Here is a 27615-nt window from a genome sequence, read left to right as displayed (position 1 = left end):
TTTGGGCAAATTTTCATGGGAAAAAACAGATTCCTGATGTAAAATAGAAAAAAAACAAAACAAAACAAATTCCTGACTTTAGGGTCATTCCTCTGCCAAACTTCAAGTCCCTGCTTCAAAGCACAGAGGCACTAGATTTCAATGAAACAATTGTACAGACTTTTTCCCAAAGTTAAACACATTTTCCCCCCAAATCTTGTTCTAGAAAGGGCTGAGCAATTTTAGCTGAAATATTCCAAAATAATTCGTCCTGAAGCATTGAACTGGCATTGGATGTTTCAGCCCAAATGGTTAAAGTTTTGACAAAGTTACAAGCAACTGAAATCAGGGTCTTATAATGAGAATTACTGAGTTAACTTAACTATAGGTGGTGCTACCAACTCTGCCTATAAGCCTGCAGAGTCTTTTCCCAGCAGTTAGAAAAAGTAACCTTCAAACAAACATCTTTGCTTTCATGGCCACTATTTTTTGGAAGTTTAACAGGATGATTCTATTCCTTACAAACTCAGACTAAAAGGATTAAAGGGTATATAGCTGGTGGGCAGAACCACCAGCTATTGAAGAAGAAAACTGCTTTCACTTCTAGCAGAATTTGTGGCTTTCCTCCGGGCTTTATTTTATTGAATCATAAACAAAGGATAGCAAACAAAAACAAGCTACTCAGAAGAGCGGGTCTGAATTTGTAGAGATCATTTTCGCCAGCAGGGAGTTTAAAGGATACACCCTACCCTTACGTAGCTGTTGACAAAGCCTCTTTTCCTGTACCTTAATATCACCACCCTCAATCCCCCATGTAACCAGCAGGTATGCATTCACTGGGGTTTGTGCAGACTGGTAATAGGCACACACCAACACCCAAGTCCTCAGAGTGTTCCCTGCAATGTCCAGGTCTTTACCACTGGACACTCACAGAAATTACCAAGTAAGCTGTTCCCAAAGGAACAGTGCACACAACAGCTTGTTTGGTTCAACTGAAGTTCAGCTCCAATTCACACAGCACTGAAATACATTTATACATACATTTATAGTGCAAACAGTCGTAAGTTTATTATAGAGACAAGGTGGGTGAGGTAATATCTTTTATTAGACCAACTTCTGTTGGTGAAAGAAACAAGCTTTCAAGCTATGCAGAGCTCTTCTTCAGATCAACTTTTGAACTGTGTGTTGTTCGAAAGCATGTCTATTTCACCAACACATGGTGAAAGAAAAGATATTACCTCACCCTGCTTGTCTCTCTAATATCCTGGGATCAAAACAGCTACAACCACACTGCGAAAAATAAGGTTATCATCAAAGGCTAAGTTTAAAAGAGAGTGAATAATGGAAACAGAAATGGTTATATATAAAATAAAATGCAAACTTGGATCCAAACTTATCAAGATTATCTTTCCTATTTAATAGAGTAGATTTCCCCCTAAAGATTCGTTCTTTTGGAGAGCTAACTGGTTTTAAATCAAATCAGGATCCAAGCATTCATGAATATCCCGTCCATTTTCTCAGTGAATGGATAGCAAAATGTCTCCTTGCATTCTATTTCTATTCTTCAGAGTTCAATTTTCCCCCCAGAGACAGGACAATCCACTTTAGTCTCCAGGGTCTTCCTATCCCCCTGCTCACTCTCTATGCAGATTTAGCTTCCAATGTGTTGCCAGCCCTGACTTGATTTAGACTTTAGAACATATGTCTAGTACATATACATATACTAATACACATACTATGCGCATACTAATGTGACATGTTTTGTTCCTCAGAATGAAGCTTAGTTCTCGATATGTATAGAAAACGGTAACTTTCTTAAATATCATCCACACAGACCTCACACAATGATTATTAGGATCAGTATGATTCTGGCTTTCATTTAAGATCTCACATGACATTCTTAATAGATAAATACTGTGAAAGCAGTGTGCTAGGTGTGGTGGGTTTGTCAGGCCTGACAGGACAATTACAGAACAGTGAACCCTTTGCCAGATGATACCAGTGTCATCACATTTTGCTGTAAGCACCTTAGTGCTGTGAGGCATGGTCTTGTATCAATGGCCAAATCCTCAGAAGTGGCAACCCTGTAAACCACTTCCTCCTGGTCACCATGATAAGTATTCTTTGTTGGCTTGAAGAATAGCAAGAAAGTTACCATTTTCTATACAAATCAAGAATTAAGCTTCATTCTGAGGAACAAACATGTCACATTAGTATGTTTGCAGAATCAGTTATAGCAGTAAGGAAACACTCCTTCCTAATTGAGTTCTACCTTCACGACATATGTGTATATCCCATTGGTACTAATAAATCTTAGACATGTGTATTACGAATTATAAGCAATAAATCGCTGAATGTCCTCCTCCTCCTCATGTCTCTCCTATTTGAATGATCGGAGTGTCAATTTTATGTAATAGTACAATATAGACTGTTTACTTTTTGATGGTGAAACTGATTGACAAACAGCAACCTGTTTTTTCTTCTTTTCTGTATGAATTTTGCTTTTTATAACACTTGTGCGGCAAATACTAATTATCTTCATGCCACATAGAATTTTAATGTTACTTCAGAAAGGTAGCTGAAAACTATCACTTTCAAGCAATAAAGATTAAATGATTTACTTTGCACCTTGTCATGTGCTAGGGAATTTATTTTCCTTGAGAATGCTAAAATTGGAACTGAACACAATAGTCTAGGAAAAATTGCATGAGGAAATTCTGTAATCTCATCATGTTTTTCCTAGATTTATAGTCTTACTCTGTGTTTTTCCAGCCGTGTGCCTTAATATTCCTTTCTGTCTCATGTGAAATTACTTTTTTGTTCATATTTTGGAAAATATTAAGTGAGAAATCAAACTTAATGTTGCTCTTTAAACATCTCTCTGCCCTGTACTTCTGAGTATAACATGATTGGGATGGATCTAGAGTAGATAAACTTCCAAATGACTAATACATGGGACATGTGCAGCAGTAAATAGCAGACTTTATTGAGCTTTAAAGAGTTCCCCCCTTTCTAGAATTTCTTGTGTTCTTCCATTACCATTTTCTATAAATTATTTTAGGAATCCCCTTCCTTGTACATCATTCTGTTTTGGTGAAGTAGTGCTATAAGGTACATCGAGTGACAGATCATTTTAGCAATTAATTTAGTCAGGAGATAAGATTTTCTTCTCTCACCTTCAAGCAGTTACAAATTACAAGAGAAATTTTATTAATGTCTGGTATTTTATTCACCTTGTTATTCTTGTTAGTACATTGCAAAATATATCTAGAACACCTCATCTGTTATGTAGTACTTTAAGTCTTTTCATACCATTTGTAATATCGCTTTGCCAACACTCCATCTGTGATTTTAGCTTGCAGATGCACTTTGTGGTTCTGTTATTAACTCAGATGCTGAGGGGTTCTCTTGAAATATTAATTTTAACTTCACTCACTAGTGGGGTTTAGTCCATTGAGTGCCTCAAGAACTGCAGTGAGTGTTGAGGAAGGGCCATGAAATATGCTCTTAAAAATGTGCCTCACACTGGGACTGCTGTTGCTCTCAATGAAATCTTTGCCAAATCTTTCAGTGGGAGTGGAGCAAGCTCATTTTGATCTCTCATTGAAAAAGTAAGAATAATTTTAGAATAGAAGGCCTGATTCTCCTCTTAATTACCTTGGTATAACTGCATTCAATTTGGTGAAGTTATTCCTGATTTACAGTGGTGTAAGAGAAGAACTGGAGCATTAGTTATAAAAATGTGCCTGATCCGTTGGTTTTCTTAATCATAATTACTGGATAGGTAAATTCAGGGCAGGGGTTCTTAATCTTAATCTTTTTCATCTCAATCTCAATCTTTTTCTATCTCAATAGAGAAATTATCTCACGGTCAATCTCCCCTCCTATTTTCAACTGTGAGACTACTTAGCTTCCCTTTTGTGATTGTATAACTTCATTATGGCAACTGCCTAAACAGAAATACAAGTTTAGGAGAGTATTATATTTTGATAGGCTTTGAACGAAATTTATCAGCTGGAAGCAAGAAGGGGGAACCAATACCAGGTGGCCAGCCAGCTATCTGAAGGCCACCACCAAGTGCTATATGGATCACCAGCGCACCACAATTGAGGAACTCCTGTTTGAGTTCACTTCAGCTAAGATCAGCCCATTAAAATGTTATACCCTATTTTTTTCTGTCATAGGGTGGTTTGCGATGAGAGCAGTCAGGTAGCCTTCCATACCAGCTACCTGTATTCCTTTTTCCTTTTGTTTGCAAGGGTATTGGATTTTAACATTTTCAATTTTGTTTTCTGTTGTACAGTGTTTGGATGACTTTTTTTGGCATCTCACAAATGTATAATAAATGTAAAAATTGTGTTGTGCTTTCTCTTTCAGCATTCTGTGAGGAGGGATGCAGGTATGGGGGGACGTGCGTGGCCCCTAACAAGTGTGCCTGCCCTTCTGGATTCACAGGGAGTCATTGTGAGAAAGGTAAAACTCTCTTGAAAAATCTCTTTTGTAATAAGAAAAATATTACTTTCAATGGACAATGGTTCCTTCCCATGGTTTTAGATTCTGGATGTTGTTCTCCTTTCAGTGAGTGTGTAAATTTTGATTATTCAGTAATTGTTTTCCCCTACCTGGAACACACTGTTTCATTTAATACGGGTAATTTAAAAAGATGAAGACAGTGCCTGCCACTGTTTCCAGTGGTCTTGGTTAGTGCTCATTAGAGATAAAGCCAGATGAACCAGAATTGCCACACCTGTCATGTCTGGTGTCATCTGAAGGTGACCTTATTTTCTCACAATCTGTTGCACAAATTAGATCTAAATTTGGAATGCCTTCTTGCTTGCTTAAATTGTCATTAAATAATCCCACTGGCAGTTTAACCTGTTGCTCTTTTAGGATTTGATTCAAACACTAAGTTACTGAGATCATCATCACTTACAAAATGTAAAACGTATAAATGTATCTGAGTGATGCTGGTTGGACTCTCCTCAGCTCTCTCATATCTTTTTCTGTCTATGCTATTTGGTGTTAACATGTTGTAATATTTACTGCACTTCACTGTCATCAACATTCCTCTCAAAAAGCATCTCAGGGAGATGAACAGATTTGGAAGCATATGATGCATCTGAAGTCTGTGCAGCTATTGACTAACTCCAAATGCCAAGAAAGAGCTAGATTGTCCCAGGCCCTTGTACAAGTACGTGGCCAGATTAGGGGGTGGGGTGAGAAGGAGGTATGGCAGTGCCCCCTCTGCCATGCTAGCCAGAACTGTCCAAGAAGTTTGCACCCTGCTGAAGGAATGTGCAATGTGAACAATACTCTTGCATCCAGGGGAAAGTACAGGAGGGGAAAAATCCCCCCAGGATCCCTTGGGGTTGTGAGATTCCATATCACACTTCCCAGTGTGGCTTGGTATAATTTACACAATCTGTTCCCAATTGTAGAGGATGCAAACTAAAGAATCTATCCACAGAATAAAGATGATAGTATGTACCTCTCACTCACAGATGTGTATTATAAGGAAAAAGAGATGTAGAAAGAAGCAGTAATCCAGAGACCGATAATATGAGGTACATCAAGTTAGCAAAGTAAATGCTTTAAAGTCTGTAGATTCTGTGTCTCATTCTCTTCTCTTTGGGCTGCTCAGAGGGCACATAGGGAGTGGAAACTGGCATCATCCCCCAAATTGGGTATTCCCTGTGGGTTTAGAGGTAGCATAGATGGCTCTGACACCACTCTCCTCAGCTCACCACTTAAGGAATAAATGTGTGCGGGGAGAAGCTTTGGATGTAGTTGGCTGTGTTTAGCTGGCAGATGGTCTCTTGGGGGTTGTTGTCAGCTGTCCCATATTAGAACATCCTCAGCAGCTGTGTTCTGCACCTTGGGCCAGAGTCATTATTGGCTCGCTGACAGCACTCTCCCCTGGGCCCATTTTTCTATGCATTCAGCAGAGACCCTGATTCATTTTGCCTGTTGCTAAGAAGAAGAAAGGGATGCCAGAGGAAGATGTAAACCTCTTTGCCCAGGCTACCAAAACAATAGACTTTAGAAAATAAAATCTATGTATTTCAATGTCTTCAGTGCTGCACACTATGTCGTAAATGCTGTGTGTTTGTTCTTCCAGGCTGAAATAAGGCCAGTCCTGAAGCAGGCTGCATTCTGCTGTTTTGGGTCAGATTGTAATTGGTTGGGTTTAAAATAAAACCAATGGAACTATTTCTTGTGAAGGAACTGTTCAGTAATTTGTGTACTGTTGTTGTCTGTCTACTATATTGGCCATGCTACTGTAATGTACAATGATTTAAGCCTCCTTGTCAAGAAGTTATTTATCTACTTTTATCAGTCAACTTTGATAATGGATATATTTTATTTTTGATGCATATACCCAAATCAATTTATGTTGGACCATTAGGATTCCCCGTAAGCATGTTAGTATTTAGTTGATTATATTGTGTCTACAATCCACTGGAGAAGTCTCATCAATGTATCTTGCCTTCTTTATTTAGCTTGCTCAAGCACATGATCTCACAGCTCTTGGCTGTGGTCATTGCTCAGGTTTTACTCATTTGAAACTCACATTGATTTGGGAATCAATTAAAAAGTTAACATTTGTTGGCATACTTGTTTTGTACCTGTGTCGATGGAAATTAAAGATCAGAAGAATTGCTTAAGGTTCATAGGTAGTCAATGACTCTGTGTTAGCCCCTTGAGGCATGTCTACATTACATCTCAGAGCAAACCTCCCAGCCCAGGTCCATGGACTTCTCGTTTGTGGTAGGGCACTAAAAATAGCTATGTAGACGTTTGACTTTGGTTGGAGCTTGGGCTCTGAAGGTGGGGAGCGGACTTGAGAGTCCAAACTCCAGCCCAAGCCCCAGTTTCAAAGCAGTGTCTACACAGCTGTTTTTAGAGGGTATATCTACACTGCAGAGTGAAGTCAATTTAATTTAAATCGACTTTCATCTGCCGAGCTGCAGAAGTCAGAGAAGCGTGATCACACCACACTCACTGTGTCGTGGAATTGCGTCCCCACCATCCACGCTTACATCAGCAATCAAAGCAGTGCACCATGGGTAGCTGTCCCACAGTGCAACTACACAGAGGGGTGTTTGGGAAGGTTGTCATCCTCCCATGATACAACATCCTCCCTCTCACCTCCCTTCTTGTCCCAATCCAAACGAACCAGCCAATAGTCTTTTCGTGCCATTGTTTGAAACCCTTCAGTCTCTGCCATGCACATGCCATTGACTGGGAGGAATTAGTTTGCTCAGCTCTGCATTTTCATTGTGAACATCACAAACACCTCACAATTTATTCTGCAGTATTTTCAGTGCGGAGATAGGAGCCGCAGTGCTGAAAATTGTGATGTTATTCTAGCTGCCTTGCTACGAGTCATAGAATGAAACAATTCCCGTTTGCTGCAGGCTGTCATGCACCATCTGCAGTCGGTGGAGTGCCACTTCTGGTATTGGGAAATGAGCAGAGACTGGTGGGATTGCATAATTATGAAGGTGTGGGATGATGAACAGTGGCTGCAGAACTTTCGTATGAGAGAGGCCACTTTCTTGGAACTGTCCCCAGCCCTGAAACACATGAATATTCACTTGAGACTGCTCTGACAGTGGAGAAGAGAGTGGCCATTGCTCTGTGGAAGCTAGCAAAGCCAGACTGCTACTGGTCAGTTGGGAATAAATTTGGTGTCGGTAAATCCAGTTGTAGGAGCAGCTGTGATGCAAGTGTGCCAAGCCATTAATAGAATTCTGCTAAGAAGTGTATTGACTTTGGGAAATGTGCAGGACATAGCGGAAGGCTTCTCTGCAGTGGGGTTCCCAAACTATGGGAGGGCGATAGATGGCACACACATCCCTATCTTAGTGCCAGACCACCTTGCCACAGAGTACATAAACTAAAAGGGATACTTCTCAATGGTGTTGCAGGTCCTTGTGGATCATAGGAGATGCTTCGCTGACATCTATGTGGGGTGGTCAGGAGAGGTGCATGATGTGCGCATCTTTAGGAACTCAGGTCTGTTCAAAAAGATGCAAGTGGACACTTTCTTCCCTGACCAAAAAATAAGTATTGGCGATTTTGAAATACCAATAGTGATCCTGTGGGATCCTGCCTATCCCTTGTTCCCTTCGCTAATGAAGCCATACACCAGGCACCTGGACAGCGAGACGGAGCGTTTCAATAACAGGCTCAGCAAGTGCAGAATGGTGGTGGAATGTGCATTTGGACATTTAAAGACACGCTGGTGCCGTCTGCTCACTAGATTAGACCTCCGTGAAAGAAACATCCCAATAGTTATCTCTGCCTACTGTGTGCTCCATAATATCTGTGAGACAAAGGGGGAGAAGTTCCCATTGGGTTGGGTTGTGGAGGCAGATAGGCTGGCTGCAAATTTTGAGCAGCCAGATGCCACTGCAACACTGAGAGCAAATAGTGGACTGCTGCACCGCAGGGAAGCATGGAAAACCATTTTTGCAATGAGACACAGTAATGTATGTCACTTATCTGTGCTGTGTTAGAGTGTTAGCACAAGCCCTGTTAATACAAGTCTGTGGACCTGAGCTGGGATGCAGTGTAGACATGCCCTGGGTTCCTTTACTCTCTGTTCCTTTGTTTCACCAGTTAATCTTACGGTTTCCTTCTTGTAGGGATCCTAGGGGGCCTCAGTGAAAATTTTTATTGATTAAGGACTATAGTCTTGAAGTCTTTGATTTTACAAACATAGGGTTTCTCAGCCCTGCCAAAATCCATAATTTTCACCATTTATATGTTGTTCTCATGTAAACTAATATAGAAATAGTCTTAACCATCTCTTGAAAAGAAATGTCTACATAAGTAAATGAGAGAATGAACAAAATGTGGGTAGATACAGGACAGAGAGGAGGCAGATCTATAATTCCATATGCTATCACTTTAAGAGTAAACAGACCAAGTAGAGAAAGAGTGGCAGTGGTAATACTCCTGTTGTATAGTGAAAACATGGTTATTTCCCTCTTCTGAACATTTTAGGGCTATATTTCAGGAGAGTGGCTACCTTTTTGTGCGTACAATATGCATAACTGTGAGCTATGAAAGGGGGAGCCCCTTGTTATGGGGATATATAGGGCTATATATATATACTGGGCTATAAAACTGGGATCTGTTGCATAAAACTGACCTAATCATGAGTGAAGTTTATGAATCTGGAATGCAAAATGATTGCAGAATGAAATGGAGCTCTGAATCTGAGAAACGATTGCCTCTATGTAGTAAATTTTCAGATGGTCTGATTTTCAGCTGTGGCCTTCCACATTGGAGAGAAACAAATGTGTGCACATTTCATGTCACTTACATGTCTCCCTAGCTGACTGTATGAAAATCAGTATTAAGTAGCAATCATTTCACCCATCTAATGTGCCTGGAAAAATTACAAGTGCAAAATTGAAGGCTGCATTGAGGCTCTTTTACAAAACAGGCCTCCAGCGCCCACCTGGCTAAGGTGCTTTGGAAAAAATTGTGGATTTGGCAAAAGGAGATTTAAAGGGAGCAGGGTTATTTCATTGAGAAGCTCTTCTCCGCTTTCACCATGTTTTTTTACAGCATGATTTTAAATGCCTTCTGTTTCCTCTAAATAAGCATATTTTTCTGCTGTGTGTGATGCTAAAAATAGACATGTCTTTATACTTTAACATGTGTGATCAAACTCTCCAGGACTGCCATGTTATCCAAAGAGAATAAAATGGTGGTACGCTACTTTAAATTAAAGCTTAAATGTTTCTGGTGAAATCTTCTTCTATGGTAACTCATTGTAAACTGATACACATCTGAAGTAAAATGACATGTATCAGTAATGTGTTCTGTTTGTCACACTGCATTTGAAGATGTCCTTCAACAACACAGCAATCCTTTATACATTATTTGTAAACTGAGAGGGCTAACACTAAGTTGTATCATTCCGAATGGCGCACTTGGTGTCATTCTGTCTCAGGGTGCATCCTGGATCTCCTTTGTGCACAGCTTTGCAGGCCCACTACTTCATTCTGTTGCAGGGTGCAGCTGCTGTGTGGTTGGCCAGTTATGCTCTCAGGTACATAGGAAGTAGGAATGGAGTGATCTTTGTATTTCCCAGAATTTGGGGCTGCTGCACTTCTCTTTAACTCTTACGCAGGCATATGCCAGGATGTGTAAAGCGTCCTGTGTCATCCTCATCCTCTTTCCCCCAACTGCACAGCTGTGCAAGGGCCAAGTATAATCTGGCCATTAGTGCTTAAGGGCTAACCTATGCCTCCCCAGTTTGGATGTGGTAACACTGTTAGAGGGCATGCCCATGCAGGGGGCAGCCATAATGTGGCTGGAAGTTTGGAAAGTATGGTGGAAGGGCTGTTAGTACGGACTACAGATTTAGTACAGACAAAATGAAATTGTCTCTGTTTGGAAGTGGTAGAACCATGTTGTCCCCTTCCAAACACTCTCATAAGCATCCCATGAGGAACTAAGGCTACAGCAGCTGAACAGGTATCACAGTGGAAACCCCTCTCTGCACTACACTTAGTACTCAGAAATCATTGGTTTTGTCATAGGCACTTCCAGATATAGTTTGTTTATTGACCAATACATTCTAGTCATGGAAAATACCAAAAGCATTTGCAAAGGAGCATTGTGTTTAGAAAGAGACTGTTGGAAAAACAAATAGCAAAATATCTGAACTCAAATCAAAGCCTGTCATCCCTCTAAATGTCTTTCCAGCACCTAGCCCAAGAAATCCAGCTGTGTGCAATAAACTTTGTTGGGGTTGAAGCCATGGAATTGTCTCCCTGTTGCAGGCCTTCCTTGCATGTATTCCCTTCTCAGAGATTCTCAGCTACTAGATCCGCCGAGTTTTCCAGTTCACTTGACACACTACAACCCACTCTCAGGCTCCCCAGCAAGGCTAATACTTCCACAGTGAAACTGTACAGAGGGACTATGGGTCTTAAGTAGAACACAAGATATTGGACTGCTCAAGTTGCTAAATTGCATGTTTCTTTTCAAAGGATGACTATATTGATGAATATATTTTTAAGGGGCTCAATCACTAACTGAACATACCAGGGAAACATACAGCACTTGACAAATACTCTCTAATTTGAGCAAATGTGTATATAATTTGGATTTGACAAACAGGAAATCTCCATCTATAAAGCTTTCTTATGCAGGAAAGGCCAATGCTACAGAATGCTCACTGCATCTGACACCGTGATGAATAAAGCTGTAAGATCTATGCATTCATTGTACTTTGTTTAAAAAAATAGCCTGCATCAGGCTCTGTGGACTAATGTAAACGTTGTGCATCCTTTGGTAATTTCTGCTTGTTGTTTAGCCAGTCCTTTATCTAGTCCCATATCTATTCTTGGACATTTGCTGCTTTTTGGCTGGGTTCTGCATGTGAGGCATCTACTTAGAGTTTGTACTGAAAAAGATGCCTCAAAGTATACAATTTAGGGATCAGATTCTGCCATGCCTTCTCATTGAACAGTACCTTAAACCTAATTTACTACTTTATTAGTAAGGTGTAACTCAATGTGAGTAAGGATGACAGAATCTGGCAATAAAGTAGCATTTTACAGAATTTGTGCAGCACTTTGGCAAACTACCTCTCAGGGCTAAATTCTAACCACTTTATTTATGTACCTTATTCCATGATCAGTCCCAGTGAAGCCAATGGGATGATGCACAGAGTAAGGGACCATTCAAAGTAAGCGTGGCAGAATATACCTCTCATTGTCCATGAAGCACCTGCATTTCAGAAATTTAAAACTTATAGCATGTGAAAGGGATGGTGTAAAGAAGCACGCGCGCATTTTAGAGCTGTTTTATATTTAGTCTCCAGTGGTGATAATATCTAGCATAGTAGCAGAGTGAGTACTCCTCTAATTTATTTCTTTTTAACCAAGAGAGGGTAATTTTTTCCCCTTGAAAAAATTGAAGTCTGGAGAGGACTTTGTAAACTGGCGAAATAACTAAGCAGAAAAAATAGAGAGGCAGCTAGCAAGGCTCCATTAGTCTGCTCCTTCCCTCCCCACAAGTGGGTGGGGAGTGGGTGAAGCTAGACATAATGTAGCCAATTCACCTTTTCAAGGAGATGTGGGTGATGGGCTGAGGTTTAACCCTTTGTTTACTGGCAGTCACGTAGCCATCCCTGAACCTTCAATAGCTCTGTTAAACACAAAGGACTTCATTTTACAACTCTTTCCAAAGTGAATAGAGCTGAATGAATACTTTGTTTTTTGGTTCAGTGGCCAAACCAAAAAATCTTGGGGGGAAAAATGATTATTTCAAACTGAAACTGATTTTATTTCATTTTTTTTCTTGCTGAAATAAAAAAACAAAAATATATTCTCTGAGTGAAACAAAACATTTCCAATATTGTTTAGAAACAATATTTTGCATCAAAAAGCATTGTTTCAAAATGAAATGTTGCAATGGTTTATTTAAAAAATGTCAAAATGAAATGTTCTGACATTTGCAAAAAAAAATCAGGTTTTTTGGCTAAATCTATTTCCCAGATTCAGCCCAAATTTGTGAATAGTTTCAGTGCCTCCCAAAATGCCTTGTTTTAAAAGCAAATTTACAATTTGATGAAACATTTTCAACTAGTTTGAAATGTGAGTAGTTTGTACTCATAGGAAAAGTAACCTCGGTTTCAATAGGCATACTTGTGTAAGAGCTGCAGAACTGGGCCCTTATTGGCATATGATGCAGCCAGAGGGAAAAGCCAATTCCTGAAGGCCATGTGACTGTACAGAAGGTAGAGATAGGGACAGTACCAAATGAAAATAAACTTAGAGCAAATAGGCACACCCTTGGTGGACAGTTAATAGGAGGTATTGGTGTCACAGCTGCCCAACACCTGGCTTCATTCGACCGATGAGTGGGGGTTTGAAATTACAGTTTTCCTTCATATAGATAGGCTTTTCTCCTGGCCTGAAAAGCTCCACTGGTCCTGAGCTGTGTGCTTATTTTTAAAAAGTGTCAGTTACTAACCTTTCACACCCCCACTTTTGGTTAAAAACAAAAAAACATGACCTCCACCATGTGAAGGGAAGCAATCAGGAATTTAACTGTCAGATGATATCAGAGACACTAGCCTTTTATAAGTATTTTATAGGTGTTGAGTGCTCAGCCCCAAACTCCACCCCAGTCATAACAGCCCTTTGGGACTGAGACACAGGGAGCCCCTAAGTAGCAACGGGCAGAGGGCCCCCTGTAGTATAACTCATACCATGCCCGAAGCACTTATTGCCCCAGCACACTGTTATCATAATATGTATCTGAAAGGTGTCATATAAGGTATCGTATGTAAACTGGTGACGTGCTGGTCCTGAAAATCATTGTGGGATATATTTATATATATATGGATTGAGAGTTATAAGAGTGAGCTGGAAATATGTTCTTAAACTGTGTTTGTGAGGCAACACATAAGAACCAGCCTGCCCTAGATAAAATAATGTGTATTTATTTGTCTGATCATCTTGATCGCCAGTAGAGGACAATGAAAGTACATTTACGTATAAGGTAAACACAGCTATCAAGTTAATGAGTGGGAGAGAAGACAGCTTAATGATCACTCCAGGGGTTGGAATCTGTCCACCTGGAAACCTTCCTGGCTCTTGGAACGGAGACAAGAGACTATAAGGGGGGCAAAAAGACATTTTAGTTATCCTTCGTTTAGGAGATGACAGGGTACAGCACCTTTGAGCCTAGGAAAGCTCAGTCCTCTGGGCCTGGAAGGCAAGATTTGCTGGAGACTTAATATAAATGAGGAAAAACCTGCTTAGACAAAGATTGTAACATGCTGAACTTGAGTTTGTCATTGGAAAAGCATTGTTTTTGTTTGTAACCATACCTGTCTTCTGTTCCTACTTAATATCCCTTAAATCTGTGTTCTTAACTCATACTTGTTTTATTACAAATCCGTCTTAGTGCTGCGTATTAAACTGGAGGGTGAGTCCTCAACTATCCAAACTGGCTGATGCGTACTCTGTCTCTTGGGAGGCAGCAAACTTAAGAACTTTTGTGTTCAGTGAGAGGGACTGGATGCTGCAGAGAGGCATATCTGGGGAATTGGGGTTCACTGATTGTTATTTGCAAGGCACGGTTTGGACTGACAGGGTCCTGAAGGATTTCCTGGCAAGGCAGACAAGCTGGTGTGTTAACGAGATGTCATGTAGCTTAGTAGCAGCAAAAAACTCACTTGCTGAGGCTGAGAGGGGTAACACAGAGACTCTCAGTTCTGGATTCCCCCAGATGGGACATCACAGGGAGGCACAGCCCTTTCCAGAGGCAAGGAAGCGGAGAAAGAAATGGGTGGATTGCATCAAAGCATTGCATCAAAGCAGGTGGACCTTAGTGCTTCCTTGAACAGATGAAGAAAATGGACACTTGCATGACAACCTGACCACAGAAGGTGGGATAAAGGGAAGAAGGCAAATTCTTTATGTTCAATATTACACCAATGCATTAGAAAAATATTATAATCAGAAATTATGGCAATGAAAAGACAGGTAAACCCACTTTCACATGTTCTGAAGCTTTTTATGCATCAGGTGAAGCCATTTTTGTTGGCATGAGCCTATTCGGTATTAACACACCTGTTCTTCTGCTGAATGTATAAGATGCATCCTACTTTTTCTATAGTTCAAGTGGAGTCCTAATGGATAGCTATGGCATTCCAAGTGTGGTAGAGTACCAACTATGCAAAAAGTCAATAAGATCATATTCATTAGACATGGAAAAGACCTGTGAATCTGTCTCCCCACAAGTGTAGGATATAGGATCTGATTCTGATTCAGAGCCCATTGAGGTCAATGGGAATCTTTGCATTGATTTCAGTGGGCTTTGGATCAACCCATAATTTCCAGAGAGAGGAAACAACCGATATTAATCTGATACTATGCTTGATATTGGACTAGTAACAAGCATAAAAGCAGTTGGGGTCTTCATGCTATCTTAGCCAGTTGCCTTGTGTTTGATATAGCTTAAATGTAACAAAAATTACTTTACCTCAAGGCAGTAAGCATCAAAGATGTTTCAATCTTCTTATAATGTTCTGATGAAAATCTGTCCAACTCTTAAGCTTTGCTGGAATAGAGAGCTCCCTAAGTATAGCAATCATTTCTCTCTTTGAAAAGGAGCGTCTAATTTAGCAACTTGAGTAGTCCAATATCTGGTATTCTCTACTATTTACGCACCGTAACATCTGAATTAGTCCTTTCAAAACGAAATATCTACTAAGTGGATCACACATTTCAGAGTCAAACATAAACGGTGCAGCTTTTATGTGAAATAGTGAAATCTCCTTTCTTCTTTGAACTTTCTGATGAACCATTTTCTATATGCTAGCAGCCTCATGTTTGTGAGTTTTGGAAATGATACTCATCCATCTTTCAAATGAGGCATCACATGAAAGCCCTAAACACGTGTGGTCATCAAAGGTCCAGTGGAACCTGGATTCAATTCCAGCTTGAGTAATTACATTTTACCTTCCTTAGTAGTTTCAGTCAGGGAAGTTATTCATTTGCCCTTCTGAAATTGTATTGTGTGGCTGGCACAAGAATGACAGGTATGGTTTTACCTCAGAGGTGGCTGCATTTCAGTGGTGAGTTAGTGACCCATGCATATTTTAATCTCAGCTGCAGTGGTTTAAATACAGAGTAATTCCCTTGAGCTCCATGTAAAATGTTTAAGATTCTTCAGGATCTAAATCACTATGATTACTAGCAGAGCTAATTGGATACTGAGGGGGAAATCATGAATATTTCACAAACACTAGGAGTTTGGTTCAATTCAACCATGTTTGAACTCATAAGTATTTGTGAAGTGTCAGAACTGGTCTAGGGGGATTCAATCAAATAGACATATTCAATGTCCACTGTATGGATTCTACAAACTAGTGACATGAATGACCAATTCATAAGCTCAAATTCCAGGTACCAAGGTTATATACTTTGCAAAGAATCCATAGGCTGTCGTGTTCCCTTGTGATATTTGTTGAGTCTTTTCAAATACCAATAGATATTTAAATACTAGGACTGGTTTATTTTATGAAGCTAGGACTGCTGAAAAAAATAATAGTTATGATACTGGATGATTGTTTGGTCAGATGTAATTATCATTGTGTTTCCTGAAGAAATGCCAGTGGACATTTTCTTCTTTTTACTAAAAAAAAAAAAAAAAAAAAAAAAAAAAAAGAATATTCACTGGTTTGGGTCAGAGCCCTACATAAAGTAATTAAGTTTAGGAGCTCTGCAAGACAGATACCTTTTTCTGCAAAGCCCTCCACTCCGTGACTCCCTAGAACAGATGCCCAGTGCACCTGGTGTTACTACCATAGCTATAGAGACACTACTAGTCAGTCCAAAACAAAAAGTATCTGTGCATGCCTACCAGAGCCCTGTATGCTAAGTCTTTTACAATTTAAACAGATTGTAAACCCCTGATTTACAGCATCTTTGCTCCCTCAGCTCTACTGAGAAAACAGAAAAAACTTGTGTAGTTGCAGCTTTCTTCATTTTCCTAATCTACTTTTTTCCTTTAAACTATTCTGCTTCCCACTCAAACTTCCCACTCACACTCTCCACCCAAGAGCTCTCATCTGCTATAGTTGTGTGTGTGGGAAATGTAGACATATAACCCATACTTGAGAAACTCTTCCATTTTCTCATCTAGACTCTGGTCTGTCCAACTTTTTGTTAGTGAGTTCACAGATGATGCAGTTTGTGATATTTGTCACTCTCTCAGTGATCCCATTAATCATTCCTAGGCTAGTGAGTCAGACACAGTGTGGTGGTGCAAAGCTGTTCGTACAGCCTTCCATTTCAGATGAATGCTGAGTCATGTGCCTCTTTTTTGAGTTGGGTTTTTTTTGTTTTGTTTTGTTTTTTAAATGTTTTTTCTCTATCATCTCTCAGCTGGTTTCATTAGATATATTCATCCTCAAGTCAGATGAAGGAAAATTGACAATGAAGCCTGATAGCAATATGGTATATAGACTTTTACTTCTAGGTCACTGAGGAAATAGAACCTGGTCACTAGTGACATCTAATGATTGTTTGATGCCTTATTTGAATTAGTAATTTGTTTTTCAGCTCACACTGTGGTGGATGATTTATAAACATTGAAAGAATCAAACACAAAGCTACACAAAACAGGTGTAGTCCAATAAATCACCACCCTGGCCTCTTCAAAAAGACATCTGCAGCTACCAAGGCTTTATGTTGTCATATTAATATGTACCATTAGCTTACTGCATGGAAAATGAATTGGTGGGCCAAGTCCACTTTTTACAACCACCACAATAAATATTACCCCTAATTAACATCCTTGTTAGGTAGTGTCTGTCGTGAGCTGAATGGCCATAGACAATAAACTTCTGTTTCCCCAGTAGAGAGGGTACCTTCAGGGAAGGACTAAGACCCATTGACAGGGCAATGAAATGGCAGTGCTCCTTTCTCTGCTGTATCTGTCCTAGCTTAAAGCAGCAGACATCAGTCTTCAGTGCATTTACTTTGACACTTTTCATGAACGTTAAATGCGATTTAGACTAAATATATAATATAGGATGTTCATCTTCTGAGATTTCACTGTTTACAGTCTTTCCACTCTATCCACATTTTCACTGCCCCATTTAAAGGGCACAGACAAGGTTTATAAGTCCAACTGAAAGATAAAAATGGAAAGAAATTATAAGAAGGGCTTTGTGTCTATCAAATCTAAAAATGACAGATTTCATAAGCTAGCTCTAGCAGCAATAACACATTTCACAGTTTGCCAGGATACAGAGGACAATATTTTTGAACCATTGAAAAAGGGAAAAACAAACCAGGAAAAAATAGCCCCTTCCAACCTTTATTTCTCTTGAAGTAGGTCACCCTCCTGTACAAATCATATATTCTAACCCCACTGAAATGCTGCACCATATTTGAACCTTAATGTAACATACAAAGTATCTTATCTATGAAGAGATAAAATTTGAAGAGTTTGGTGGTTTCTCTGACACTTTGATTTATACTGACCTTAGTTAAATAGAGAAAGGATATAGTAAAGGAAACTTAAATGAGCTAACAAAGTTATGAAGGGCTGCTGTCCTTACCCACACCAAGGAATATCTTACTTCATAAGTAATGTTAGCGATTTCAGTGTCCTGTTAATGATATGGTGTACTGATGAATGTGAGGAATGGTGTCAGTATCTGGCCCCAGACGCTAGCCATTAAAACAAAAGAAATACTTGACAAAGGGACATAAAGTGAAAGTTTTTACTCATGACCTCAGTTTTAAAAAGTAGCATTTCATTCAGAATCATAGAAGAATCACAGAAGCATAGGACTGGAAGGGACCTGAATAGGTTCAGTCTCCTGCACTCAGGGGAGGACTACATAATAACTTGACCATTCCTGACTGGTATTTGTCTAACCTGTTCTTAAAAACCTCCAATGAGGAGATTCCACAGCCTTCCTACGCAAGTTGTCCCAGTGCTTAACTATTCTGATAGTTAAGAAGTTTTTCTCACTGTCCAACCGAAACTTCCCTTGGTGCAATTTAAGCCATTGCTTCTTGTCCCATCCTCAGAGGTTATGAGAACAATTTTTCACCCTCTTCCTTGTAACAATCTTTTATGTACTTGAAAACTGCTGTCATATCCCCACTCAGTCTTCTCTTCTCAAGATTAAACAACTCCAGTTTTTTCAATCTTTTCTCATAGGTTGTGTTTGCTGGACCTTTAATCATTTTTGTTGCTCTCCTCTGGACTTTCTCTAATTTGTCCACATCACTCCTGAAATGCAGCACTGGAAACTAGACACAATATTCCAGCAGAGGTCTTATCAGAGTGGAGTAGAGCAGAAGAATTACTTCTCATGTCTTGCTTACAACACTCCTGCTAATGCATCTCAGAATGATGTGCGATTTTTTTTTTTTTTTTTTTTTTGCAACAGTGTTACACTGTTGGCTCATATTTAGCTTGTGATCCACTACAGCCCCAGATCCCTTTCTGTAGTACGCCTTCCTAGGCAGTCATTTCCCATTTTGTATTTCTGTAATTGATTTTTCCTTTCTAAGTGGAATACTTTGCATTTGTTCATATTGAATTTCATCCTATTTACTTCAGACCATTTCTCCAGTTTCTCCAGATCATTTTAAATTTTAATTCTATCCTCTAAAGCATTTGCAGTCCCTCCCAATTAGGTATCATCCACAAACTTTATCAGGGTACTCTCTATGCTTTCTGTAAATCATTTATGAAGATATTGAACAGAACTGGATGCAGGACCAATCTCTATGGGACCTCACTCAGTATGCCCTTCCTTGACTGTGAACCACTGATGACTACTCTCTGAGAATGGTTTTCCAACCAGTTATATGCCCAACGTGTAGTAGCTCCATCTATATCTGGATGCTTTTACTTAGCAAACTTTAAGACTAGGTAAACATTGTTTTTTTTGTCATTTTTGTTGCCGCCAAGAATTATGCACAGATTCTATCTATGTCAGCAAATTGTTGCAAGTTTGTGGGTTTCCCATGTTTCTATTGTTCTAAAGTTCAAATTGACTTTAAAATATTCCAAGCACTTGCTGGAATTATGAAGAATATAATGGCTTAATTCAAGTCTCTAAAGATCAGCAATGGATGAGTTTCTCCATCTCCAGGAGTGTAATGACACTTAATAGAAATTGATTTGAAGGGTTGCAGGGATAATTAAACTACTCAGGGTGTGGGAAGGGGGAGGGAGAATAGACATGACCATAGAGCTACAATTTTGAAATCCATTAAATTCCAAAAAAGAGTAAATTTAAATAATGCTTGGTAGGTGGGCCTGACTAAGCTTCAGAGAGGCAAAGAAATTTAGAGCAATTCCCATTTCTGTCTCCTGTCACATATTGTATATAAGTATCAGACTGCACATTATGCAAGTGCATGCACTGTTTGGAAGCTGCTCCAGTACTAAATACCATGCTACAAGTAAAATCATGGTGGTTAATTTAGCTCGGAATGTCTTTCACTTAGTTTAAGTCAAAAAGCATAACATCATTGAGTATTTTTGGAAGATGTTTAATTCTATTTTTACAGTAGAAAGGGGGGCGGGGGGGGGAGCAAAAACACATGGAAGTCTCTGAAATCTGGCAAATAATTAGCATAGATGATCTTATATAGCAATTTGCATCCTGTATAGCTGTACAATCTGTCTTTAAAACCTACTGAGATGCTATAAATAGGGACTGTAGAAACAAAATGTATTTACCAAGCACGGTCTAACATACTGTTAGAGACTTCTAAAAATTGGATTTTAATTTTAGACTGGCTACCCATTAAGATGTTTCTTGATTTTTTTTGGCACAATACTTTGTAACTTATTTTGACCCAGAGTATAGAATCGTTGATTATACTGTACTAATTATACAACTCCATAAGCGTGCATGAAACTTTATGGACAATTAAAGACGTTGTTTCCTCTCTGAACAGCCATTATCATTTATGAATCTCAGTGTTTATGAATCTGGAGCATGGGCAATAGTGCGTCAATCTTATGAAGTCTGCAGTTTTTAAAAAATCCCTCTGACATCATCCCCTAAACCACAATATACATTCCCTCAATCTTGAGCCAGCTCTCCATTGACCACCTTGAGGACTTTTCCAGTTGTCTATGGCCCCGAGAGGCAGTTACAATACTTGGGCTTCGGTGTAGTGATAAACAGACCAAACTCCTGTCTTCTAGCATCATTCAGTGCATAGGCTGTATGGTAAGGAGGTGGCATAGCTTTGCTCGCAGAGTAGCTGTTTAAGCAAGCTGTAGAGATAAGTGTCTCATACCCAGGATTTACCAGGATTTTAGTCTCACATAGTTTTTACAGCCATGTACCCACATGGTTATTGCATACACAAATAGCCTGCATTTGTGCATGGTTTGGTTTTGCAACTCTGCATAAGACTTGAGTGAGACTGTAGGAGTTGGTTGTATATGTTGATGGATGACTTTTTTCTTGTCTCTTGTACTTTAAAAATATCCCATCCTGGTTATAATTAGCTTTCTGTAATTTTTCAAAATGAATTTAAAAATCAAATGTATTCTAAATAAATTCTGTCCAAATATCCTTTCAAGACTAAATTAGGGATAAACCTAAGGTTGCATATTGTTGGTCATCTCTAAACTCAGATGACAACAGTTTTTGGTTTACAGTGAATTGTATATTGCTAACTGTTAAGCATGGTTTGAAATATCTGGAGACACTTGCTTTATTCACTGGAATTTTATAGAGATTATTGAAAAGAGCATACAATATAGGTAATTCTGCTGATTTATTTTTCTTGCAGTTTAATCACAAAAATGTGACCTTGGAAAGAAAAAGTTCATAGACTTGTAGATTCTGGTGCCTGGCTGAACTGTGTGAGACATAAAGCATGGAGGAGAGTGAAAAAGTGGCATAAAGCCTCAATGCTGCTCCGGCTGACAGTGACTCTCGGGGTTGAATGAGCGGACAGAAATAAAGAAACCCTTGTCATGCCCTCTTTCACCTGTCCATGCTCTCTATATTGGAAGCAGAGGTTGGGTGGACTGGCATAGGGCCCTCTATGATGTCTGTGTGTCGTCTGAAATTTTCCTGCTCTGATTTGATTCTCCCATAGCTAATTAAACCAGCTTTATAAGCAGAACCCTCGTTATCTGTATCATCCCCTTCTAGTGCAGGATCGTTTCCTACAGATCATGTTTGCATGAAATCCCTTTGGTAGTATTGTATGCCTGGCTAAATACATACACTGTACAGATTCAGGTTGTGGAAATATATGCATTTTTTTCTCTGTAGCTATGGAGTGTGCCTGAAGTGCTTGATAGACAGCAATGTAGGGCTGAAAAGAACAGTATTTTTTAAAATGATTTATTTCAAATCTGGCTTCTGACTATAATCCAGTTGTGCTTTCACATATTGTAAAGCTACGTAGTATTTAACAGACAGTCTCGCCGATTGTGCGGTGGAGCGAGGTATACAATTGCCCAGGGGCCTAGACGGATGGGAAGATAGATGTGTATCCTCCTTTCCTTTACACCCCTCTTTCCCTGAGGCCCTCTCTGCTCGCACTCTCCACCCTTCTCCTAAGCTGAGTTTGTTTATTATGCACCATGAAGGTTCGTGGGTGGCTGAGGAGGTGGTATCTGCTACTTAGCTTCCCAGGTTCATCAGTAATCTCCCTGGGCAGTCCAAGGGATCCGGGAAGCTGAACATCAGATACTGCTTCCTCAGCCACCCAGGAACTTGCATGGCACATAATAAATAAGTAAAAACTTCCAGCAGAAGCCCACTTGGACCTCAGCCATCCCTTTCTAGGGGGGCCATTGACTGTTCTGCTCTGTGGTCTGGAATTGCTGTCGGTGGGCCTTGTGTCAGAATTATCAAATGAATGCTATGGTGTAGATGTCTCAGGTGGACTTAAATGAATCTCAGTCTGTGCTTTTATATTGTAATGTATAACCCAGTATCTAAAGTAACACATTCATTACTAATTTAAAATATTTGAGTAGATGTAATTATTTGTGTTGGCAGGGAGATTTAAAAATGAGAAATTGTCTCTTGAAGTGGAGCTATCCTAATACCATTGGCTCATTATGAAGGACATCACTCATTTTAGTCCAAAAGTTAACTACACATTTGGAACCTCTCATTTTCCTTTATAAAATTACTTATATCAGAAATAAAGACAAATGAGGCTGAGACTATAGAAAGAGTTATTAATACTAAAGAAGTGTGTTTTTCATTTGTGGACCCCCAAAAATTCAAATAGAGGTACGGCCCCCTTTGGAAATCTTAGACATAGTCTGCGGACTCCCAGAGGTCCACAGACCACAAGTTGAAAACCACTGTTCTAAAGGAACACATCCCAGCAGCATTTTCTGTTTCCTGCATGAAAAACGTTTGTGTATCCTTCATTTTGGGTCTTTGTCACATATTGTATCCCACATTTGGGCCTTGACAGATTGAAAGGAGTGTTTTTAAGATAGTTCACAACTGAACTCCAAGTTTTGGGAGTTAAAAATATAGGTAAGTCATTGATTAACTTTTTATTTGCCAAGATATGTTTGATGCCATATATTCAGAGTAATTTGCTGTTGACATAATGAGATAAAATTATGGTCTGGAAGTGGCTATGTATTATTCCCTTCTAATAATAAACCGTTATTCTAATAATGCCATCGGTTTTTAAGTATTTTGAAATTAATCCGGTATTCTGTTTAAAAATCAATGGCATAACATGGCCTAGTATGTTTTTCTTTTAAGAAAGAAGTCCAAAACCTTTTTACTGCATTTTTAGGTTTCAGAGTAGCAGCAAATTACTTATATACATTTTCTTCTTCCCTCAATATTCCAGAGATTTCTCTGCTTTAACATTGAGTGAATGCGATGCCTTTGACAGTGAGATACTAATAGCGATGATTAGAATGATCCATAGTGCATGAAGGTCCTGGGCAAATGTCCCATATACATTTCTGAAAGTTCACCTACACTGCAGCATTCCTGTTGTTTCAATCTTCAAACCCTCCTGACTTTCATTCCATGCTGAATTTTATAGTGATTACTTGTGTCCACTAGGGATTAGGAGGACTTGCTCATTCTTTTCCCATTGTGGCATCCTTGGATCAGGATTTGAATCAAGGGCTCCAGAGATGGAAAGCCGAGGATTTTTCAGGCAAACAAGTGATAAAGTGAGCCATTTGGTGCATGATCATATCATTTTTTTAAAATCTTTCTGTTCCACCAAAAGAAAGACAGAGAACGAAAGAAAGAGAAAGCTTTTGGCATTACTCATGGACCTGTATAAACATACATATTTTCAGTTTTGTGATTGGTAATGTCTTCATTGAGTGAGAAGTTGTCTGAAGATTAATATGAGAGCTAGGTGCATAATAGTAGACTGAGGAAAATGAAATGCTTGATTTGAGACATATTCATTGTGGGGAGAAGCTGATAGTTTGCTCATTAGATTGGAGTGGGGTACAGGATGATGAATAAGGTGCAGCAGAAGAACATATGAAGTGCAGTGCTGGATCAGACCAGAGGTCCATTTAATCTTGTGACCTATCTCTGATGTCAGATGCTTCAGAGTTACTACGTAGGCAGTTATGGAATAACCTGCACACAAGACGTTTCTTCCTAAGGCCCATTAATGAAAGTTATCTTATGCTCTGAAGCATGACAGTTTGCAGCCTTACTCTTGTTAGATTTTATTTTAATCCTTACTATTGCAACTCTGAATGTTCTCATTATTCATATAAAAATCCAACTCTCTCTCTTTTTTTAATCCTGCTAAACTCTTGACTTCAATTTTGTTTTGTGGCAACAGAGGTTAGAGCCCTTGATTTTTTTCAAGGCAGTATGGAAATTAGGGAGTAATGAAAGAAAATGTGAATGTCTCCAGCAACATGGTGTAGAGAAGATGCAAGTGACATGTCAAAGGTGGGTGAATGCTGAAAGAAATTGGTTGAAACCTTATTGTTTCCTTCTATGAACAGCCTGGCAACTACTCACAAATCTTCACCTGTGTCTGGCACAGAAGAAATGCAAAATGTAAAACTGTCACACCCCATATTGATGTCTGTTTCTGGCATCCAATTAAACTCTTTTTAATTCATACATTTGGCTGTTTTATTGATTTTTGTGGGAGCTGGATTGAGAGTTGAATAATATAGTAATGTAATGTATAGACTATACTTGCTCTTGCTTCTCTGCTGCCACCTTCCTTCTTTTCTCCATGGGTATCAAATGAAGAGCAGTCCCACAACCAAAGGGATCCTTTGTTGTTTGCCTTTCTGATAAAAAGGTCTCTAATTTGTACTCCTAAATCTGCTCACTGCAAATTGGTTGTGAATATAGGATTATACAAGCCACATCTTGAAGTAAAACATCACATAAATCTCATGGCCTTCAGCTTCCCTAAGAGGGGGTGTTCTACCTGCCACTTCAAATTCTGAGAATTGTTTTGCTATTGTTAGAAATTATTCTTTTTGCTGTAAGGGAAGACAAAAATTGTTAGTAAAATTGGAATGTGGCTCTTCACATCTTGAAGAGAACTTAATCTTCTGCCTGGTTTACCCTTATGCAAGCTGTTGTCATGGTGTGAAAAGAATGACTTTCCCAGTGCAGGCGGAAGAGAGATTCTTTTTTCTGGTTAGAAAAGAGGATTGAATTTGTCAGCATGTAGCTAATAACAAGAGGCAATTTGGGTAGATTTTAAGTACTTCATGATTGACAAGTTTCTACTCTCATAATATCTGCATGGGTCTGGATTAAAAATGTCATGAATGATGACTCTCATTGATCTGTACCTCCTTTGTTTGGGGATTGTGTGTGTTTCTTGGTTAGCTGGACATTCAAGCTGTTACTGATTCTCTTTATCATTTCCTGTGGCCTGTACTAGTGTCCTTAATCGCTGTAGCTGAAAAGAGGAATCTTTTTACCATTTGTTTCTACCTTAAAGAATGAAAGGAAAAGGAAGTGTGGCATTAGTTTTCAGGTTTTAAAACCTTAAACAGGAGGCAGTACTAGAGGCTTATGATTGTTTCAGATCTGTATAATGTTCAAGGAAAGCTGTGTTCACTCAGCAGTTACTAATTAGGTATGGTCTATCATGTATTTGAGTCTCTGTGCTCCTTAAAATTCAGTGAGTATTCCATCTCTGGAAAGGCGGGGAAGGCTGCTTTGTAAAAGCAGCTTCTGGTGCTCTGTCGAAAAGAAATTATGGCTCTTTTGGGCTTGAGGTACACGTTTTTGGTCTTGCATAGCTCTCCTTCTTCTGAAACGCACTGGGAAACAAATGCATTTCTCCTGTAAGAAAATAAAACCCAGAGTAAGTCTTCTCAAAGCCTGTTTTGATCCTAGTCTGAAAACAAGATTGTCTGTTTCCCTGCCCATGTCAGCTGTTGCTCTTTCTTCACCTGGTCCCGAGTGCATGTTGTGGAGAAATGATGAGAGAGGGAGGACAGTGATGTTAAGGATATTTGTTATGACCAAAATCTTTAATATAACACTTGAGTGCTGCTAACCTTCAGATAAATCCACCTCCTTGGTAATTAGCTCCATACATGAATTTGTTTCTTTTCAAGGAGCACTGTTCTATATATGGCTAAAGAGTTATTGTATTATCATTAATTAGCTGTTTTTAGGAAGAAAATGTCTGAGCTATATCAGAAGTTTAAACCTGTCTTTTGTTCAAGATGTTGACTACAGTGGGCATTAGTAAATATTTACTAATATTTGCCACACAACAGCATATCAAGGGTCTATGCTGATTAGATCAATCAGCTAGCTGCTTTTTATGTCAGAGCGTATAACCTCAAGGCCTAGTGTCCTATAACCACTTTTATTCAGTATGTATATGAGGTCGTTAGAAGATATCAGTTGAAGGCCTTTCACTGTGCTATCACATATTTCTGTTCATCCAGCACAGAGAGAGAGTGTGGTCTAATACCCACCCGGAGTCTGCATGAGAATAGGGCATAGATAAGAGCAAATTGGCTTAGACTCAATCCTGCGAAGCCTTGAGATTTTCATGGTGAATTGGGAGAAGCATCTGAAATCAGGTGGTGGAAATGATATATTCCTGGTTCTGCCATTGGCCTGCTGGTTGACCTTGGGCAAGTCACTTCACCTCCCTGTGCCTCAGTTTCCTCGTATGTAAAATGGGGTTAATGATACTGACCATGCTTTCATTACCTTCTAGCTTGGATTAATGAAATGTGCCATATGTATTGCTACACTTGAAAAACATTTAAAAATTCAGCTAATGCAGATCAGCCACCTACTTACCAGAGTTGCTCACATGTAACCTCTTGTATCTGTGTTCCCAAGACTGCATGGATTTCCAATTAATTTCAGAGGGCCATTCAAACTGTTGGGTTTGATCTTTACCACACAAGCTGACAGTGCCCAGACAAGTTTGTCTGAGTTCCAGGGACAGAGTATTCTATGTAGAGAACATGAATATGACTTGCTGGGCATGTTGCAAGGGTTATCTATATTTCCAGGTGTTCTCTACAATTGCAGCAGAAGTGGAAAAATTCAGATGGATTTTTATTGTAACTCTTCAGTAAGTTCAAATTTTGTGTGTGTGTGTTTTAAAGGATGTGTCATGAACTCTGGATTGGTACTTTTTAAAAATAAAAATAAATGAAATCTGAGATCACTGATATTGCCTATTCTTAGTATAGGTGAATACCACTGTATGGTAACTGTTGGTAAACAGTGATATTTTAATGGGGCCCACTTTATTTAATATGTCACAATTTTCAACCACATGTTGTTCCCTCAGACTTGCATCCTACCTGTTTCTAGACTCAGGATATCCGTTGAGATTTTCAGCTATAGCCAAAGTGCACAAAAAGCAAGACATTCGTTGGGGCTGATTTGCAAAAAGCTCATCTTTGCAGTCCCAAGGTCCTGCTACTGCACTATGCAGGGCAACTCCCCTTGCACTGAATTAGGGCAGCCTATGCACTTCTGAAACTAAGCTCCAGGGGAGAAAATGCAGCCAAAGACTATTCAAATTAATAAGGAGAATGGGATCTGGCCATTAATTCATGCAAAAACACAGTCATTTCACACAAACACATTTCTGATAAAATGCCTCACAA

General features: G+C 39.3%; 1 protein-coding gene across 6 annotated transcripts in view; it reads left to right on the top strand.

Moving 5' to 3' along the window:
- The window catches only part of NELL1 (neural EGFL like 1), a 394533-nt gene that overhangs the window by 287133 nt on the left and 79785 nt on the right, over positions 1-27615 (top strand). For 5 of the 6 annotated variants that reach the window (XM_067558184.1, XM_067558183.1, XM_067558182.1 and 2 more), the window contains exon 15: positions 4357-4452. In XM_067558184.1, the coding sequence (XP_067414285.1) occupies positions 4357-4452 (96 nt within the window). Of the gene's footprint in view, positions 1-4356; positions 4453-6097; positions 6753-27615 lie in introns of those variants that run through there. The other variant, XM_067558187.1, reaches the window with a different exon arrangement.

Source organism: Emydura macquarii, unplaced genomic scaffold (assembly GCF_026122565.2).
Source record: "Emydura macquarii macquarii isolate MOO-44397 ecotype Brisbane River unplaced genomic scaffold, CSIRO-AGI_Emac_v2 contig_1876, whole genome shotgun sequence".
Lineage (NCBI taxonomy): Eukaryota > Metazoa > Chordata > Testudines > Chelidae > Emydura > Emydura macquarii.
The sequence above is the reverse complement of the archived record's forward strand: the minus strand, read 5'-3'. Positions and strand labels throughout refer to the sequence as shown.